The 21,820-nt window shown below is 44.4% G+C and overlaps 1 protein-coding gene across 2 annotated transcripts in view; it reads right to left on the bottom strand.

Annotated features, from left to right (window-relative positions):
• Positions 1-21,306, bottom strand: part of upb1 (ureidopropionase, beta) — a 224,277-nt gene extending 202,971 nt beyond the window's left edge. For both annotated transcript variants that reach the window (XM_068055441.1, XM_068055442.1), the window contains exons 1-3: positions 21,086-21,306; positions 11,894-12,065; positions 5,588-5,675 (exon numbers count right to left, since the gene is read on the bottom strand). In XM_068055441.1, coding sequence (XP_067911542.1) covers positions 5,588-5,675; positions 11,894-12,065; positions 21,086-21,189 — 364 coding nt within the window. In that variant the 5' untranslated portion in view covers positions 21,190-21,306. The remainder of the gene's footprint in view (positions 1-5,587; positions 5,676-11,893; positions 12,066-21,085) is intronic.
• Between the last annotated feature and the right edge of the window lie 514 nt (positions 21,307-21,820).

Genomic DNA, 21,820 nt, shown 5'->3' on the forward strand with positions numbered 1-21,820 from the left:
TTGACAAAGCTTCTTTACAGTAATAAAACTTCCCAAGGTGCTTCACAGCAGCATGATAAAACAAAACTTGACACTGATGCACATAGGGCGATATTACAGCAAATGGCCAAAAGCTTGGTCAAAGAAATAGGTTTTAACAAGGGTCTTAAAAAAGGAGAAAAGTGAGGTAGAGAGGCAGAGAGGTTTAAGGAGGGAACTGCAGAGCTTAGGGCCTCGGCAACTGAAGGTATGACCACCAATGGTGGAGCAATTAAAAATCGGGATGCCCAAGAAGCCAGAATTAGAGGCGTGCAGGTATAAGGGGGTTGTAAGACTGCAGGACATGACAGAGATAGGGAGGGGCAAGGCCATGGAGGAATTTTTAAAAAAGGACGAGAATTTTAAAAATTGAGCGATTGCTAAAACCAGGAGCCAATGTAGGTCAATGAGCAGAGGGGTGATGGGTGAGTGGACCTTGGTGTGAGTAAGGACATGGGCAGCAGAGCTTTAGATGACATCAAGTTTACAGAGGGTAGAATGTGGGAGACCAGCCAGGATTGCGTTGGGATGCTTTCAGTCCTCGGGTAGGAGCAGAAACTTGATTGGAGTTCCAGGAAAGCTGGGCACAAGATTGGGAGGTGACAACATGGTCAAGGACTGGAGACGAAAGGGAGATTGGAGATGGGTGGTAGTTTGCAAAAGCGATGGGGTCAAGGTTTGTTTTTTTTTTTGAGATTTAAAGGAGAGGGGACCATTAACAATATAAGCTAACATACCTGGAAGGGAAGTTGTTGGTCAGCAGTTTATTAAGAATAGAATTATGGGAACAGGAGATGGGTCTCATGGACAAGATGAGTTCAGAGGGTGTGAGGTGAGATAGGAGAGAAACTAGAGAACAATATGGGTTTAGGGCTAGGGCAGGAGGGAACTTTAGAGGAGGTTTGGCCTGGTGAGTTGGGGAAGGGAGAGAAGTGGCAGAGGCAGCTGATAGGATGGTCTCACTCTTGTTGACAAAGATGTCCATGAGCTCCTCACACTCCAAGGCCTTGACATCTTCATAAAAGTGCAGTGCCCAGAATTGAACACAATACTTCAGCCGAGGCCTAACCAGTGTTTTATAAAGGTTTATTATAACTTACTTGCTTTTGTACGCTATCCCTCTACTAATAAAGCCAATGATCCCATACAATATTCCCTCCTACTTCTGTTTGCTGCGTAAGGTTGGCTTGTTGCACTTTATGGTCCCTTTAAGATTGATGGATGGCTGCACACGTGTATGTCCTAAAGGGAATGTTGCTCATGTGTGTCCCGTTTGTTCCTGCATGGCACATTTCTGATTGCTGTGCGGCCATGCATCCACACAGCTTAGAGAGAATATTGATCCCATATGGTTTTACTTTTAAAAGCAGCTTTCTCATAACCCTCAAAGATCTGTATACATGCACCCCCAGGGGTCACTGTTTCTGCAACCCACTTTTAAAAAGTACTATTGAGTTCATATTGCCTCTCCAAATCGTCACTTCACACCTCCTTGCATTAAATTTGATTTGCCGCGTGACTGCCATTTCACTAGTCATTGTACTGACACAGACTCCAGGGCTGACAGCTACCTCGAGAGCACCTTTCATGTGAAACTCTATTCTTTTTCCCCCAATCTCCACTCTTCTACTGTTTAAGTAGCCCTGGTTCTAATAGTGTAATTAGGGCTAGAATTAACTGCAGTAATATCAACCCCACCATCTCATAAATCAGGAGACAAACTCTTAAAAAAATCAAGAGGTTTGGTATAAAAATCATAAGTTGCTACTTTTTCCCCCAAACATAAATCAATATAGGTAGACAGTTGGTTTATAAACGTTGATGGTTTATTTAACTTCTAACTGGTCATATGAAGCGACACTTAGTCCCTTTGTTTATCTATAGTTATAAAAGCAGTTCCCCCACCACTGACATTAGGCTGACTGGCCTGTAGTTACTGGGTTTATCCCTCTCCCCTTTATTAAACAGGGGTGTAATATTTACAATCCTCCAGTCTTCTGGTACCAGCCCCATATCTAAGGAGGATTGGGAGATTATGGCCAGAGACTCCACAATTTCCACCCTTAACTTCTTTCAGTAACTGAGGATGTATCCCATCTATTCTGGGAGACTTTGAGGCCTGCCAACCTTTTCATTACCTCCTTTTTATTTTTATCCTATCCAATATCACTACTTCCACCTTCTTTACTGTGATATTAGCAGCATCTTCTTTGCTAGTGAAGACAGATGCAAAGTACTCATTTTGTACCACAGCCATGCCCTCTGCCTCCACCCGATGATCTCCTTTTTGGTCCCCAGTCAGCCCCATCCTTACTTTGACTGCTTTTTTTTTTAACTATATGTAGGTTTATAAAAGACTTTTGGATTCCCTTTTTAGTTTCCTGCTAATCTATTGCCATACTCTTTCTTTGCTGCTGTTATTCCCTTTTTAGATCTCTTCTGTGATTTCATATTCAGCTTGGTTCTCTACCATATTATTAACCGTATAATAGTCATAAAACTCCTTTTCCTGTCTCATTTTAACCTCTATATCTTTAGTTATGAAGGGAGCTCTAGCCTTCACACAGGAATGGGTCTACTCTGTACCCAAACCATCTCCCCTTTGAAGGCCTCCCATTATTTAATGACTGTTTTGCCTACCAATTTTTGATTCCAACCACCAGTGCTAGATTCAACTCACCATAGCCATCCTTCAGTTAAACACTTTTACACTTGATTGTATCTGCTCCTTTTCCATAACTATTTAAAAACCAAATGATATTAAGATCACTATTCCCCAAATGCACTCACACTACAACATGCTCCACTTAATTCCCCAGAACTAGATCCAGCACAGCCACCTTCCTCGGTGAGCAAGAAAGCTCTTCTGTGTACATTTCAGGAATTCCCCCTTGCCCTTTGCACTGTTACTATCCCAGTCTATTAGAATAAATGAAGCTCCTCATTATCACAACTCTGTAGTTCTTACGTCATCCTGTAATTTGTCTGCGAATTTGCTCCTCTATCTTCTTGTCTCTATTTGGTGGCCTATAGAATACATCCAGTAGTGTAATAGTTCCTCTATTGTTCCTTAATTCTAACCAAATAGACTCTCTCTTTGATCCCTCAACTACATCATCCCACTCCAATGATATAAGTTTATTTGATCAATGCTGCCAACATCACTCCTCCCCCCACTCCATTTTCCCATCATCGTCTTTGCTGAATACCTTGGAGCCACAAATATAAAATTTATAATCCTCCCCGTCTTTGAGCCAGGTCCCTATTATGAACACTATATCACAGTCCCATGTGGCAATTCATGCCTGCAGCTCACCAACCTCGTTTACCAAGCTGCGTGCATTTATCCACATGAACTCCAAACCCATCTTAGACAGCCTTGCATTTGCCCCTTCCCTGATTCCTCCTATTTCTGAACTATTCTTTACTCTGGTGCTATTTGGCTCTCCTAGACCTGTGGGCACCTTGTTTCTCTTTTCTTCTAATGTTTTATCCAGGTGATAACCCTCCACCAAATTAGTTTAAACTGTTCCCCACAACACTTGTTAACCTTTTTGCAAGGACATTGGCCCCAGCTCAGTTGAGATGCAACCTATCCACCTGGGTTCCTCCTGCCCCAAAATTGGTCCCAATGCCCCAGGAATCTGAAGTCTTCCCTCCTGTACCATGTCTGCTGTCACACAATTAATCTGGTTTATCCTACTATTCCTGCACATGGCACTGGGAGTAATCCACCTTTGAGGTCCTGCTTTTTCAACTTCCTCCCAAGCTATGAAAACTGACTACAGGACCTCAACCCTTCTCTTTCCAAAGCCATTGGACTATGACTTCTAGCTGTTCCTCTTTGCTCCTCAAAATGTTCTGCATCCCCTCAATGTTGTCCTTTAATATGGCACCAAGGAGGCAACACTCCATGTAGAACTCATGTCTGTTGTTGCAGAAACACCTGTATATCCCCCTGACTATTAAGTCATGTACGACCACTGCATTTCTACACTTTTCTCTGTCCCTGTTCAGTCATTTATCCCACAATGCCATGGATGTGTTCTAGACTGCACTCTAAGGTGACATCACCCTCACTGGTGTTCAGCTCTGAAAACTGGTTTCAGAATGCCACACTCTCAGAGAATTCCTGCACTGCCTGTGCTTCGTACCCTGTTGGATGGCCACCCACTTACTATCCTTGTGAAGTCTCTGCAGCTGCAGGATTATCAGCTCCTGGAAAATGTGCTCCAGGATATTCTCATCCTCCCTTACACCCGCAGTGATTCCAGCCATTCCTCAGCCTCAGAAATCCTAAGCTTGAGTTTGAGCAACTGGAGGCATTTGCTGCATATGTGGTTATCCAGGATACATGAGGCATCCTGGAGTTCCTACATGGCACAGGAATTGCAGGCAATGGGTCTCAGCTGTCCTAATCTATCTACTTATGACAGATATATATTTAGTTTAGTATTATTTATGTATAACCAAATTTTTGATGCAACTTGGATCCCTTTAACATTGGTATCCTCTACTTAGTTAATTTTAATCCCTTTAGATCTATTTAATCACTCTGATCATTAATATATATATTTACTGTTGCTCCTTAGTTTAAATTACTTAGCTTTCTGACTCAAAGGGCAAAATGTCACCAACCGAGCCAAGTTGACACTTGGGAGCTGTGAATAAACACAAGGGAAGAAATGGCACTTTACCTTAATGGAGACAGTATGGGCTGCAGACAATGATTATAGTTAACACATGGACTATCTAACCTGGCCAGTCAACAGGGTGACATTGCAATCTGTCAGTCCTGAGGGAATGCATCTTGAGAAATTCCGAGTGTGCAGTGGGTGAAATTCTATTGCTTACCAACAGAAAAATCACATGTTGCCAGCCCACTATAAACGAGATGTGCTTCTGTGAGCCTGTACTGCTCAGATCACAGAATGACCCCTTAAAGCAATGAAACAAATGTACAGAAAGAATTAACTTGTATTATTTCGTGGCCACAGGATGTCCCAAAGCGTTTACAGCCAATGAAGCACTTTTGACTTTTGAACTGTAGTCACTTTTATAACATAGAAAACATGGCAGCCAATTTGCAAACAGCAAACTCCCACAAACAACAATAAGACAATGATTAGATAACTTGTTTCTTGGTGTTTTTTGAGGACTAAATATTGGTGACGGGACTGGGGAGAACTCCCCTGCTCTTCTTTGAATAGTACCATAGGATCTTTTACATCCACCTGAGGGGGCAGATAGGGCCGAAAGACAGCACCTCGGACAGCGCAGTACTCCCTCAATACTGCATTGAAGTGTCTGTCAAGATTACGTGCTCAAGTCACTAGAACAAGACTCGAACTTCAGACTGGCCCACTCAGCCACAGCTGACACAGGTGTGAAGGCACCTTCAATAGTTTTGAGATTATTCCCATACCCCTGGAGGCTGGAAGGAAAATGGTTGTTTGACAGGTAAGCTGATAAGCAAACCCAGGGTATGAATTGTGCAAATCGATCCTTGAGTGTGTCGGGTGGGCACTGGGATTGCCTGTTATACTTCACTGAGGAAGGGATCACTTACTCCAGGCTTCCTGGAAACAGATGATATTTACTCCACACTTGGCAGCCACTTCTACAATGTCTCCAATACGTTTTCGAATTGCTGCAACCTGAAGGTTTAAAACAAAAGAGAATCAGCCCAGTTATTAACAACACAATAAAATAACAGCCCCTTTTAAAAAAAAATCATATTTTACAAAAGCTGCTGTCATTTCGGCCTTGGAGACTGAAGCTCCAGCCACTTGCCAGAGGTGGGCAATGAAGAGGATAGATGCTAATGACCTGCTGCCTTTGGTAAATACAAAGAAAAGTCATACATTGACTCAGTGGTAGTATCCTCACCTCAGACAGAGAAGGTTGCAGCTTCAAGTCCCACTCCAGAGTCTTGAGCAAATAATCTAGGCTAACGTGACAGTGCAGCACTAAGGGAGTGCTACACTATCAGAGATGCTGGCTTTCGAAAGAGATGTTAAACTGAGGCCCTATCTGTCCTCTCAAGTGTACACAAAAGAGCCCACGTCACTATTCAAAGATGACCAGGCAAGTTCTCCTGCTGTTCTGATCAGTATTTGTCGCTCAACCAATACCACCAAAACAGATTATCTGGTCATTTGTCTCATTATTGTTTATGGGGTCTTGCTGTATGCAAATTGGATGCCGTGTTTCTCTAAATTACAACAGTGACTGTACTTCAAAAGTACTTCATTGGCTGTGAAGCACTTTGCGTGTCCTCAGTTTGTGAAAGGTGCTATAGAAATACAATTTTTTGTATAGATCACAAGATAGTTACAGATGAGAATGGCACTTTATCCTATCTTAATTCATCCAGAGAGATCCAATTTCCCTTAACCGATTCCAGGGTTTTCACTTCATTCTGCTGTCAGGAAGTGTATTTCACACATTGATCACTCACTGTATGAAGAAGAGATTCCTGCAAGCAATCCTAAAGTTACCTTTTATTACAAAGGATATAGGGCACAGAAACAGGCCATTCAGCCCAACCAGTCAATGCCAGTGTTTATGTACCACTCGAGTCTCCTTCCAACTTTTCTCATCTAAATCTATCATTGTAACCCTCTATTCCCTTCTCTCTCATATGCATGTCCAGCTTCCCCTTAAATGCATCTATAATATTTGCTTCAACCACTCCCTGTGGTAGCGAGTTCCACATTCTCACCACTCTCTCAGTAAAAATGTTTCTTCTGAATTCCCCAAGGATTTCTTGGTGATATCTTATATTGACGGCCTCCCTCTGTGTATACTCTATCAAAGCAGTTTGAACTCGTGTCCCAATTCTGTTCCCACAGTTTAAAATATCCAGGTTAACTTTTTCCATTCCATCAACAATCTTTTATCCCTTTGGAAGATCACCTCAGAAGATTCAAGCCCCAGTTTCTCCATCGTAACTCAGACCCCTCCCTGATGTTGGGGATTAGCCGGGTGCTCTTCCCTGCCCTGCCTCCAGAGCTCAAATGTCTCCATAACCGGAACAGTATTCTAGGTAGGTCTGATCAGAGCCCTGTACAGTTCCATCACAAACTCCTCTGATCTCTGTTCGACAGTTTTGACTGTAACTCAACGCTCAGTTGTAGATTGCTGCTCCGTATTGATTGGATTTTTGGGTGTCAAGTTTACTCAAACCTCTAGTTCACTTTTAACTTCAACCCTCTCCATGTTGTATTGTCTCATCTATTTTTCCTTCCTCTGTCTTGCACTTCACATTCGTCTGTATTAAATTCCACCCGCCATTGTTCTGCTCACTTACATATTTTGTCCAAAACATTCTGCATTTTCTGGGCTGTATCCTGTGATTCCACTACCTCTGTCCACTGTATTGTCTGTAAATTGAACCAATTTGCTTTGGGTTTCTGAATTCAGGTTAATGACGTAAAGTAGAAAGAACAGTGGACGCAATTGGGGCACATCACTCTCCTCGAGCGAGGACTCGCCCCCTCCCCATCCAGCACGCTCCTCTTCTAACGAGTACTTCTCCTCGTACTCCTACCCTTCAGCCAGTTATATATCTACTCCTAGATTTTACCCCGAATCCCCAAAGTTTTGAGTTCAATAAATAGTCTTTTGTGTGGAATTTTATCAAAGGTCTTTGTCAAGGAAACTGTCAGCTAATATTTTCTTTTTTGAATCCCTACTGACTGCTGTTTACTAGGTTATCACTGTGCAAATAATCTTTTCATATATTCTAATCAGCCTTATTATTTTACACAACATGGAAATAAACTAATGGGTCTGTTGTTGTTCTGTTTCCAATCTGCTGGTGTTTCCTAGTTCAGCGATTCCCTCAATGATTGTAAGTGCCTCACACTGTCCTCTCAGCACTCTGGGATAGACATGATATCATAGAGTCACAGAGTTATACAGCACAGAAACAGGCCCTTCAGCCCATCGTGTCGGCCATCCTAAAGTTACTAATTCTAATCCCATTTTCCAGCACTTGGCCTGTAGTCTTGTATGTTATGGCGTTTCAAGTGCTCATCTAAATACTTCTTAAATGTTGTGAGTGTTCCTGCGTCTACCACCTCTTCAGGCAGTGTGTTCCAGATTCCAACCACTCTCTGGGTGAAATTTTTTTTCCCTCAAATCCCCTCTAAACCTCCCGCCCCTTACCTTAAATTTATGCCCCCTGGTTATTGACCCCTCCGCTAATGGAAAAAGTTTCTTCCTATCTACCCCCCTCATAATTTTGTATACCTTATTCATATCTCTCCCCTCAGCCTTCTCTCCTCTAAGGAAAACAACCCTAGCCTATCCAGTCTCTCTTCATAGCTGAAATGCTCCAGCCCAGGCAACATCCTGGTGAATCTCCTCGGCACCCTCTATAGTGCAATCACATCCTTCCTATAGCGTGGTGCCCAGATGTAACCCTGCGGATCTATTAGTTTTGAGTCCATTTCATCTGTTTAGGTGTTCTACCTTATTTATATCAAAACCACTTATTTTATTTGTGATACTTGTTTGTAGAAGGCATGTTGCTCATCCATTGTGAATACTTGGAGGAAGCAATCATTCAGAATATTTAGTATTTTATGATACTAAAAGAATTTATTTTCCTTGTTAAGTTTAGCCTGAGTGGCTAAGCTTTTTGTCCCTTCGAATATCCCTTTATCAAGTTTCTGAATGCACTTCTAGTCATCCTTGTGAGCCCCTTCTTTTTCCATGCAGAAGTTATACAGGCTATTTTTCCTCTTAGCCTCAATTTGTTTGATAATCCATTTCGGGTCACATTTGTTTAATCTGTTCTTATTAGTTTTGGGAATACACTTCGTCTGCAATGCTCAGTGATATTCCTTTAAATGTGTTCCACTTGCCTTCTATTGAGCTGCCGTTGAAGAAGCTCCTCCAATTTATTTGTTTTTGGTTGTTCCTTCATTTCCTCAAATTTAGCCTTTTTTAGAGTTACATACACAGCTCCTGGTTTTTGGTATCTGACTTCCCGATTATGTTAAATGTTATCATGCTTCGGTCGCTGCCTCACTGTGATACGACTTCCATTTCTTGTACATTTTCTGGGACCGGATAATACCGGATCAAGGTTATTTCCCATGACTTCCTTGACACACTGGGTGCAGAAATAGTCCTGCACTGCATCTGCCAACTCTTTCTAAACTACTTGGGATTTCCTAGTTTATGTTTGCTTCAATGCAATTTCCCAGTAAAATAACTTCCCTGTTCTCACAGGATGTTATCTCTGCAAACAGCAAATTATCCTCCTCCTCCTTACACTGCCCTGGTGGTCTATAGCAGAACACTCACATCCTCTGAACTTACCATCCTCTTCCTCAGGGCATGGATTTTAGAGTTTTGTTGGGTAAGGATTTCAAGGGAAAGGTGGCAAGATAGTGTTGAGGTATACATCAGATCAGCCATGGTCTAATAGATTGGCAGAACAGGCTTGAAGGGCTGAATGGCTGACTTTTGTTTCTATGGTCCAAATTATTCACAACAAATAAGAGAAGACTGAGAGGTGTCCCATTCCCCAACATAGATATTCCTCACCTTGATGAGGTCAAAATTCCAAAATGGAATACTTTTAAAATCTGTAATGTAACAATAACAATGAAATTTCACTTTTGGCCCATGAATGAGGAAAGCTTTGGCAACTCACAATCCCATGGCTATTTGAGTTATTCAGTTTTATCAGTGATCTCTTCCAGCCCTCCAAAAACTGCATTCCTTCAATCCTGGCCTCTCTTGCATTCCCTAACTCCCTTCGCCCCATTATCAGCGGTTGTGCCTTCAGCTGCCTAGGCCCTGGTTCTGGAATTCCGTCCCCAAACATCTCCACCTCTATCTCCTCATTTAAGATGCTCTATAAAACCTTCCTCTTTGATTTGCCCCAATATCGCTTCCTGTGGTTGATTAATGCTCTTGTGAAACAGCATGGGAAATGTTATTATATTAAAGGAATTATATAAATATGAGGTGCTATTAATCCATGGTGCAGTCCACTCAGCCCATATTAGTGTTGTTACGACCAGGTGAGAAAGGTGTCTAGGGGTACCGCTCAGCCTTCACCTGGTCTTAATGCAACAGGGTTTAATTTTAAACACACCGAGCTCCTCCTTGGTGAATCCTTGTTCACCACTTTCCAAGTATAAGGCAAAGAAACGAGCACACCAAGTTTTCTCAGGTTTAAAGAAGAAAAGTGAAATTTTATTAAATTTAAACTCTAATTTGGTTAACGCCTCCTATGGATACATGACATGCCCACACTAGCATGAGCACGTGATATACATATGCAAACAGGGACAGAAAAGGGCAGAAGAAAAATAAAGTGAAAAAGTTTGAGGCAATCTTTGAAGGGGGTTTGTTACAGTTCTTGAGCTCATTGTAGAGTCCTTTTGTAAGTTGATTTTGCTTTTCGTTGGGGCCCAGTATTCTTCTTAAACCTTGTTCACTGTAGGAGATTTTTCTCTCTTGGGGTTCATGTGTCTTCAATGGATTCCAAAGCTGGTGAGAAAGAGATGGGAGCAGACAGGAGAGGCTCTTTTCAATCCAGGAGCCAAGAGCTTTCTGTCTTCAAACCCTGTTTCTCCAATTTAAAACTCTCCACGTTGGCCAGCAGAGTAGTCATGTGACTGGTATAACCACTTCTGGCTATGTGTAATTGGGTGGGTCAGGGAATAGTCCTTTGTTCCAACACTGTCTGTTAATATGCAAAAATGTCCTTCCAGCCAGGGGCCTGCAACCCCTTGTAATAGGCCACCTCTTCTTCCCAGCAACAATTTGAAATTTATGGCAAAATTAATGTGCCTCATTCTTGGCAGGTGGGAGGCCTGCATGACAGTGTCTACTCTCACTATCACCATTTATCCTTTCAACTATGTGGCATTTACCACAGAAAGTTTACTTTAAAAACTGACTATACGTTATAAGGAACAGCCACTCTCTCTCTCAGTGTATATAATCTAGTAATTCAATCTCCCTGTTCTGCTGAATTTCATTCTTGCAATTTACCATCTCCTCAGAACCATGAGATTGATAACTGACTGCCAGACAATTGCTGCACCTGCATCTTCTTAAACCCCGGGCACAACTATTAGGTAGAACTGGAAAGAATTTAATTTCCCAGAAGTTAAACAAAGTTATTATGAAATTATTGAGCATGTTTCTCATTATTACACACTATTTTGTTATCCTACATTGCAGACTCACAAGTCATTAAAAGTAGCATCGCAGGTTGTAAAACCCATCAAAAATCCAAAGAAGGGATAGAATTGAAAAGTAGGAAACTTATGCTAAACTTAGTTACACCACACAGCTCTGGTCTTCATATTATAAAAAGCATTGGAGAGGGTGCAAAAAGATTTACAAGAATGATACCACAACTGGAAAGACTGAACAGACTGGTGGGGCTCTTTTCTCTAGAAAAGAGAAGGCTCAAGGGTGATTCAATAGAGGTTTTTAAATTTATGAAGGGAATTGATATAGAGAAATTATTTCTGTTTTTGGGGGAAAATTAGTGGCCGTAAATGTGAGGTAGTCACCAATAAATTCAATAAGGGAATTCAGGAGAAACTTCTTCACCCAGAAAGGGATGAGAATGTGGAACTTGTTGCCACATGAAGTGGTTGAGGTTAATAGTATAGATGTATTTAAAGGGAAGCTAGATAAATACATGAGAGAGAAAGAAACAGAAGGATATGTTGATAGGGTGGGAGGAGACTTAGCCTCCAGGATAGATCAGTTGGACTGAATAACCTGTTTCTGGATTGGAAGCTCTTTGTAATTCTACATTCCTTATGACACCCACATCTCCACTGTACAGATTTAATGCAAACATTGAAATAAACCCGTGCATTCCCCGCACCTGCTCAGATACAGGCGAATCAGTAGGAAGGAGAATCTTGTTCTGAATAAGTCCCACTCTGACAATCCGAGGCTGACGGAGCTGCTCAGGGGAAGCCTCAAACCTAAAACCCTGCAGCTGAAAATCCCGTTCCAGGGCTGCTTCCACAGCAGACTTCAGCAAATCCAGCTTTCTGAAAAAGAGCAAAGCAAACATTTATAATCAAAGCTTGACGATCTGAGAGCCTGGCTTTTGTTTTTCTTTATATTACTATGTTTTCTCCAGAACCATAGATAGCCAAGGGGAAAAACCTTTAAAAAAAAATCAAACCTTTGAGGATCGATGGGGTAAATGACCCCATGTGGAAATGGGCTGTTCACTCCTGAGTCAACCAATCTCAGTCATGGCAACAGCAGATTGATTTCCTGTTTCCCAGAGCTAGCAACAGGATAAGCAGGATTTCCACTTCTGATGGATATGCATCTATTGGAGCACAGATGAGGCTGCATTAGCAGGGACACCTTACACAGTGACCGTGGGACCTGAGAATGGATGAAAAAGGCGGATGCAGGTGGCACTGGTAGCTACAACCTTGGCAACTGAAACCTGAATAACAAAGTAAATGTGAAAGGAGTCAATCATCCTTTTAGTCTATTTGTAGTAGCTACACACTATAAATAATAGGAGGTACCATTACAATCTTGAACATTGATTCTTGAATGTCACTCCTTACTCAGAGGTCTGAGATCCTTTGGCCCTCTGCTTGCCATGATATTTCTGCAGCCGCTGATCTCCCACACATTTCACGTACACCTTTGATATCCTTGATCCCAGTAAAACCTTTAGCCTCTTCCACTCCGGTTGCTTTCCCAGTATGCCCTCCCCGCCCCCGTATTCACTTACTCAACTATAAGAGGTACCGACCAGCCTCTCTCTCTGTGAATTTAATCATCCATTACTAGATCTGGCTGGACTACATCAATCGCTATCGAGATTCACTCCTCTGCCAAAACCAGCGACTACTCCAGCCAGGATTACCCTGGAAGGACTAGAGAACCCCCCTTTTCTCCACTGCCAACCTTCTCCTTAAACTCCGCTCCTTTTCCCACTTCCACCCTCATCTTAAAAAAAATGCAAGGAGCTCATGAACTTCTTTGTCATTAAGATCCACACTGTCGTGTTGCCTCTGATATTCCCCAACCCCCCACACTTCCCTACCAAGCCAAACCTTCTCTCTCCCCACACCCCTCACTCCCCCAACTCCCTCTTGTGTTCTCAGTTTCTCTGCTGTCTCCCCTGATGCTCATCTTGTCCATGGGACATCCCCATGAGCCTCATTCTTACTGAACCGCTGATCACCCAACCTCTCCTCCTGGCCCCCATACTGCTATTGTCCCCCTCCCTTTCAAAACCACCATCATCTACTGGCTCCTCAAGAGAACTCCGCTTTAACCACTCATCTGTGCAAGCTACCATCCCATCTCCGACCTCCTTTTCCTCTCCAAGGTGCTTAAACACATTCTCACCTCCCAAATCCATGAGGGGAATTTTAACCCAACAAATGGACATGATTGGATCAGGTGGCGTGTTAGAATGCTAAAAATCTGAATCCCGCCTCCAACACACCCAATTCTGGTGTTAACAAAGGTGGGGGGGGGGTGGCGGGGTGGACAACCAACCCGCTCACAGGCTGGGAGTCTCATGCTTAACCATCATTTTACATTAACTCTGGTCGGCCAGGTTTACTAGACCTTGGGAATTCCAGCTGCTAAACAGAGGCAAGGACTGCTGGATCTAGTAGCGGAAAGACAGTATAACAGCTTTACAAACAGCCTCTCCCCCCTACCCCTCGCTGCGATCAACCTTTCCTCACCACTCCAGGATAGTTTTCTGAAGCAGTATGTGGATGGCCCTACTAGAGAAGGGGCTACACTCGACCTCCTCTTAGGAAATGAGGATGGGCAGATGGTTGATGTGTCAGTGGGGGAGCATTTTGGGACCAGTGACCATAACTCTATTGGCTCCTAAATTGGGGGAAGGCTAATTTCAATGGCATCAGACAGGAACTCTCAAAAGTTATATGGGAGAGGCTGTTTACAGGTAAAGGGACGTCTGGCAAGTGGGAGGCTTTTAAAAGTGAGATAGGAAGAGTTCAGGGCCGGCATGTTCCCGTTAGATGGAAGAGCAAGGCTGGCAAGTTTAGGGAACCTTGGTTGACGAGGGATATTGAGGGTCTGGTCAGGACAAAGAAGGAGGCATATGTCAGGTATAGGCAGCTGGGATCGAGCGAGTCCCTCGAGGAGTATAAGGGATGTAGGACTACACTTAAGAAGGAAATTAGGAAGGCGAAAAGGGGCCATGAGATTTCCCTGGCAAATAAGATAAAGGAGAATCCTAAAAGATTCTATAAGTATATTAAGAGTAAAAGGGTAGCTAGGGAGAGAGTAGGTCCCCTTAAGGATCAGTGTGGTAATCTATGTGTGGAGCCATGGGAAATGGGCGAGGTCTTAAATGAATATTTCTCATCCGTAATTACCGTGGAGAAGGTCATGGAAGCTAGTGAGTTCAAGGGAGGGAACAGCGATATCCTTGAGCATATCAACATTACGAAGGAGGTGTTGTAGGTTTTGAAGCGCATTAAGGTGGATAAATCCCCAGGGTCTGACCAGGTGTATCCTAGGATGCTATGGGAAGCAAGGGAGGAGATTGCTGGGGCCCTGGCAGAGATTTTTGTATCATCGTTAGCCACGGGTGAGGTACCGGAAGACTGGATGATAGCTAATGTTGTGCCTTTATTTAAGAAGGGCAGCAGGGATAAGCCAGGGAACTACAGGCCGGTGAGCCTTACATCAGTGGTGGGAAAGTTATTGGAAGGGATTCCGAGAGTCAGGATTTATATGCATTGGGAAAGGCAAGGTCTGATTAGGGATAGTCAGCATGGCTTCGTGCATGGGAAATCATGTCTCATTTGATTGAGTTTTTCGAGGAGGTGACCAAGAGGATTGATGAGGGAAGGGCGATGGACGTTGTCTACATGGACTTCAGCAAGGCCTTTGACAAGGTCCCGCATGGTAGGCTGGTCCAGAAGGTTCGAACACATGGGATCCAGGGTGAGCTAGCAAATTGGATACAAAATTGGCTTGGTGATAGGAGGCAGAGCGTGGTAGTGGATGGTTGTTTTTCAGATTGGAGGCCGGTGACCAGTGGTGTGCCGCAGGGATCGGTGCTGGGCCCTCTGTTGTTTGTCATATATATTCATGACTTAGATGTGAATGTAGGGGGCATGATTAGTAAGTTTGCAAATGACACCAAAATTGGTGGTATAGTGGACAGTGAAGAAGGTTGTCTAAGGTTACAACAGGATATAGATCAACTGGGAAAGTGGGCAAGGGATTGGCAAATGGAATTTAATGCAGACAAGTGTGAAGTAATGCATTTTGGGAAGTTAAACCAGGGCAGGACATATACAGTGAATGGCAGGGCCTTGGGGAGTGTTGTTGAGCAGAGAGACTTTGGGGTGCAAGTACATAGTTCCCTGAAAGTGGCAACACAGGTAGACATGGTGGGATTTAGATGTTTCAGTAAGAACAGAGAAGAGGGTAAAAGAGGGCAGGGTGTGGCATTGTTAATCAAGGAAAGTATTACAGTGGCAGAAAGGACGTTTGAGGACTCGTCTACTGAGGTAGTATGGGCCGAGGTTAGAAACAGGAGAGGAGAGGTCACCCTGTTGGGAGTTTTCTATAGACCTCCGAATAGTTCCAGAGATGTAGAGGAAAGGATAGCGAAGATGATTCTCGACAGGAGCGAGAGTAACAGGGTAGTGGTTATGGGGGACTTTAACTTTCCAAATATTGACTGGAAATACTATAGTTCGAGTACTTTAGATGGGTCTGTTTTTGTCCAGTGTGTGCAGGAGGGTTTTCTGACACAGTATGTGGACAGGCCAACCAGGGGCGATGCCACATTGGATTTGGTACTGGGTAATGAACCCGGCCAGGTGTTCGATTTAGATGTAGGTGAGCACTTTGGCGATAGTGATCACAATTCAGTTAGGTTTACCTTAGCGATGGGCAGGGACAGGTATATACCGCAGGGCAAGAATTATAGCTGGGGGAAAGGAAATTATGACGCGATTAGACAAGATTTAGGATGTGTAGGATGGGGAAGGAAACTGCAGGGGATGGGCACAAACGAAATGTGGAGCTTATTCAAGGAGCAGCTAATGCGTGTCCTTGATAAGTATGTACCTGTCAGGCAGGGAGGAAGTTGTCGAGCGAGGGAGCCGTGGTTTACTCAAAAAATTGAAGCGCTTGTCAAGAGGAAGAGGGCGGCTTATGTTAGGATGAGACGTGAAGGCTCAGTTAGGGCGCTTGAGAGTTACAAGCTAGCCAGGAAGGATCTAAAGGGAGGGCTAAGAAGAGCAAGGAGAGGACACGAGAAGTCATTGGCGGATAGGATCAAAGAAAACCCTAAGGCTTTCTATAGGTATATCAGGAATAAAATAATGATAAGAGTTAGAACAGGGCCAATCAAGGATAGTAGTGGGAAGTTGTGTGCGGAATCAGAGGAGATAGGGGAAGCGTTAAATGAATATTTTTCGTCAGTATTTACAGTAGAGAAAGAAAATGTTGCCGAGGAGATTACTGAGATACAGCCTACTAGGCTAGATGGGATTGAGATTCACAAGGAGGAGGTGTTAGCAATTTTGGAAAGAGTGAAAATAGATAAGTCCCCTGGGCCAGATGGGATTTATCCTAGGATTCTCTGGGAAGCCAGGGAGGAGATTGCAGAGCCGTTGTTGTTGATCTTTATGTCGTCATTGTCGACAGGAGTAGTGCCGGAGGACTGGAGGATAGCAAATGTTGTCCCCTTGTTCAAGAAGGGGAGTAGAGACAGCCCTGGTAATTATAGACCTGTGAGCCTTACTTCGGTTGTGGGTAAAATGTTGGAAAGGGTTATAAGAGATAGGATTTATAATCATCTTGAAAAGAATAAGTTCATTTGCGATAGTCAGCACGGTTTTGTGAAAGGTAGGTCGTGCCTCACAAACCTTATTGAGTTTTTCGAGAAGGTGACCAAACAGGTGGATGAGGGTAAAGCCGTGGATGTGGTGTATATGGATTTCAGTAAGGCGTTTGATAAGGTTCCCCACGGTAGGCTATTGCAGAAAATACGGAAGTATGGGGTTGAAGGTGATTTAGAGCTTTGGATCAGAAATTGGCTAGCTGAAAGAAGACAGAGGGTGGTGGTTGATGGCAAATGTTCATCCTGGAGTTTAGTTACTAGTGGTGTACCGCAAGGTTCTGTTTTGGGGCCACTGCTGTTTGTCATTTTTATAAATGACCTGGATGAGGGTGTAGAAGGGTGGGTTAGTAAATTTGCGGATGACACGAAGGTCGGTGGAGTTGTGGATAGTGTCGAAGGGTGTTGTAGGGTACAGAGGGACATAGATAGGCTGCAGAGCTGGGCTGAGAGATGGCAAATGGAGTTTAATGCGGAGAAGTGTGAGGTGATTCACTTTGGAAGGAGTAACAGCAATGCAGAGTACTGGGCTAATGGGAAGATTCTTGGTAGTGTAGATGAGCAGAGAGATCTTGGTGTCCAGGTACATAAATCCCTGAAAGTTGCTACCCAGGTTAATAGGGCTGTTAAGAAGGCATATGGTGTTTTAGCTTTTATTAGTAGGGGGATCGAGTTTCGGAGCCACTAGGTCATGATGCAGCTGTACAAAACTCTGCTGAGGCCGCACCTTGAGTATTGCGTGCAGTTCTGGTCACCGCATTATAGGAAGGATGTGGAAGCTTTGGAAAGGGTGCAGAGGAGATTTACTAGGATGTTGCCTGGTATGGAAGGAAGGTCTTACGAGGAAAGGCTGAGGGACTTGGGGTTGTTTTCGTTAGAAAGAAGGAGGAGGAGAGGTGACTTAATAGAGACATACAAGATAATCAGAGGGTTAGATAGGGTGGATAGTGAGAGTCTTTTTCCTCGGATGATGATGGCAAACACGAGGGGACATAGCTTTAAGTTGAGGGGTGAAAGATATAGGACAGATGTCAGAGGTAGTTTCTTTACGCAGAGAGTAGTAGGGGCGTGGAACGCCCTGCCTGCAACAGTAGTAGACTCGCCAACTTTAAGGGCATTTAAGTGGTCATTGGATAGACATATGGATGAAAATGGAATAGTGTAGGTCAGATGATCGGCGCAACATCGAGGGCCGAAGGGCCTGTACTGCGCTGTAATGTTCTAATCTAATTCTAATCTAATCTAAAGAAGGCGTATGGCATGTTTGCCTTCATCGGCTGAGGCATTGAATACAAGAGTTGGGACGTCATGTTACAGTTGTACATAACGTTGGTTAGGCCGCATTTGGAGTACTGTGTGCAGTTCTGGTCGCCGCACTGCAGGAAAGATGTGATTAAACTAGAGAGGGTGCAGAAAAGATTCACAAAGATGTTGCCCGGTTTGGAGGGCTTGTGTTACAAAGAGAGATTGGATAGGCTGCATCTGTTTTCCCTGGAACGAAGGAGGCTGAGAGGGGACATGATAGAGGTATATAAAATTATGAGAGGCATAGATAGGGTAGATAGCCAGAGTGTTTCCCATGGTCGGGGTGACTAAAACTAGAGGGCACAGATTTAAGGTGAGAGGGAGGAGGTTTAAAGGGGCTCAAAGGGGTAAATGTTTCACACAAAGAATTGTGGGTATCTGGAATGAGCTGCCTGAGGAGGTGGTGGAGGCAGGAACAGTAGCAACATTTAAGAGGCATCTGGACGGGTACTTGAATGAGCAAGGCATAGAGGGATATGCAATTAATGCAGGCAGGTCGGATTAGTATAGATAGGCATTAGGGTCGGCATGGACGCGGTGGGCCGAAGGGCCTGTTTCTATGCCGTACAACTCTATGACTCCCCAAACCATGTCGCCTGATCTTCCCTCTTGCCCCACCCCTGCCCCAACCAGGCCTCTCGATCTTCTATCACCCCCCGTCTCCTGGCTCCAGACTCTAATTGTCTTCCTCATGTGCCCCCTGAACCACCCCAGCACCCCAACTGCTCCCCACCAGCCCCCCAGTAGTTCCGTGCTACGGCCTAGTGCTAGAGGCCTTCCCAGCAGGCTGCCAGCAGCCTCTCAACCTGGTTGCAGCTGAGAAACAGGGCCAAAAAATGATCATCAGGAGCTGCCATTCACTCTAGCAGGCCTTGTGAGAAACTCAAACCCGCCTCCCCCACCCTCGCTCCTTTCCTCAAATCTGCCCCAACCCCTCTCAAACCCACCCCCTACTCACGCTCCCTCCCTCAAACCCACCCCAACACCTCTCTGAAACCCAAAACCCATAACCCCACTCCCTCCCTCAAACTCACCCCAACCCCCCCTCAAACCCACCCCCATACTCCCACTCCCTCCCTCACACCTGTCCCCCCCCCCCCCCATCCCTGCCAAAACTCCTTGTTTCAATCTCTTCAATCAGGTTTCTGGCCCCACACAGCTCTGGATTCATTCCAGTAAAATTGACAATGGCATCCTCGATGACTGCATTCTCTCTCCTCGATCTGTCTGCTCCTTTGACATGGCTGATCATACCACCTGCCCCCCCACGTCTCTCCTCCATTCTGCAGCTCAATGGGATTGCCCTCGTTTGATTCGACTCTTATCTAGCCAATCATAGCCAGAGCATCTCCAGGAATAGCTGCTCTCCCCGATATCCGCCACCATACAAATAGCAGTGGGTGCATATGTGGCATGCTGGGTGGCATTGCGTAGATTTTATATTTTAACCTGCTTCCCCATTTCCCTGCCTGTCATGTGGGTGTCGATAGAAGTCAATAACATTGCTGATAATCTCCCCCAGAAATGATCTACTCCATTTGGACTACCTTAGTTTATTTTGTACATTGAAAGGTGCTATACATGTTGTCGAAATATTCAACAATTAAAAAATCAACAACCTCAGCAAAGCTGTGGAATAATTAAAGCCACATGCAGAGTTTTAAACACTATACTACTTCATATCCTTTCTCACTGTAAATGCAGCCAGTCCTCTTTGGACCTGAGTAATGAGTTAGCAAAGTCACTAAATTTCTGCTCCTCCCTGTTAATCAGTAAACATAAGATTGGGTTTAACAAATCAGTTTTCGGGTCAGGTCATGAACACAGCTTGAGCAACTATTTAACAGGTCGCAGCATTTTTAATGAAAGGAAGACTTGCATTTGTTTAGTGCATTTCACAACCACAGGACATCCCAAACCTTACCACCAATTAAGCATTTTTGAGGTGTCGTCACTGTTCTAATGCAGAAACACAGCTGATAATTTGTGAGATCATTCTGTGCACAAGTTGTCAGGAGACAATGACCACATAATTGTTTGCAATATTCATTAAGGGATAAATATATATTTTTTAAATACTTGTTTTTATACAGCACTTTTCTTGACTATCGTACATCTCAAAGTGCTTTCCAGCTAATGAAGCAACTTTGAAGTGCAGTGTGTTGTATTGTTGCAAACACAGCAAACTCCCACAAACAGCAAGGCGATAAAGATGATAATGTTTTTGTGATGTTGATTGAAGCATAAATATTCACCAGGACGCTGGGGATTAGCTCCCCCTACCCCCGCTTTTCTTTGAAATAGTGCCATGGGATCTTTCACATCCACCAGAGCAGGCAGGTGAGACTTCAGTGTAACGTCTCATCTGAAAGACAGCACCTCCGACACTGCAGCACTCCCTTAGTGCTGCACTGGAGTCTTTTGCTTAAATTTCTTTTGCGTAATATGAAAAATTGGGGGGTAATATATTGTCTGGAACAGGTTGTTATTTTTGTAATTATAGAAGAAATGAAAGAAAGAGACGGAAGCACTGAGTGACAGGACAGGAGCCCAGCTACTTTCCGGCTGCAACTGGCTAGCCCTCCTGGCGCTGCGGCGCCCTCTGGGACTTGTAGTTCATCGACCCTCATTGTACAGGGAGCAGCGGCGTGGAGAACTACATCCCCCACAATCACCCACACAGGTCCGCGCTGCTCTCTGGGGGTTATGGTTCACAGACCTTCACTGCATAGGGAGGGTGGCGCGGGGGAACTACATCTCCCACAATCCCACAGCACAGGTCCGCACCGCCCTCTGGGAGTTGTAGTTCATTAACCCTCACTGAATAGGCAGCGGAGGGGCAGGGAACTACATCTCCCACAATCCCCCGCGCAGTCCTTTGCTTACTTGAGGTCTTTGCCGTAAAGAATAGTTCGGAGCTGCCGAAGCTGCTCCGAAGACAGGAAGGTCTGCAGACATTCCTCCAGGGAGCCGGGCTCTCCCGCTGCCATGTTCGCTCGAGCTATCTGTCGGTGGCTGTACCGATTCTACCCTACTAGGCTTCAACTCTCCAACTGCTCGAGGGGAGCCGAGCAGACCCTGTCTCTGACTGGCGCAAAATCTGGCCCCACCCCCTACCCTGATTGGCACAAAACCTGGCCCCACCCCTTCCCCTGATTGGTGCAAAACCTAGACCCTCCTCCATATCGATGGCACATGGAGCATGTGACAAAGATTCGAGGCAGAGGTAGGTGGGTGAAAGGTAGACTTGCATTTATATTGCACCTTTCCTGACTACTGGATGTCTCAAAGCCAATGGCATACCTTTGAAGTATAGTCATGTTGTAATGTAGGAACCTCAGAGCAACCACTTTATACACAGCAAGATCCCAGAATCATCAAATGTGATATTGACAGATAATCTGTTTTTGTGATATTGAATGAGGGATAAATAGTAGCGCAGTGGCTAGCACCGCAGCCTCACAGCTCCAGCAACCTGGGTTCGGTTCTGGGTACTGCCTGTGCGGCGTTTGCAAGTTCTTCCTGTGGCTGCAGGATTTCCTCCGGGTGCTCCAGTTTCCTCCCACATGCCAAAGACTTGCGGGTTGATAGATAAATTGGCCATTGTAAAAATTGCCCCTA

Source organism: Heterodontus francisci, chromosome 23 (assembly GCF_036365525.1).
Source record: "Heterodontus francisci isolate sHetFra1 chromosome 23, sHetFra1.hap1, whole genome shotgun sequence".
NCBI lineage: Eukaryota > Metazoa > Chordata > Chondrichthyes > Heterodontiformes > Heterodontidae > Heterodontus > Heterodontus francisci.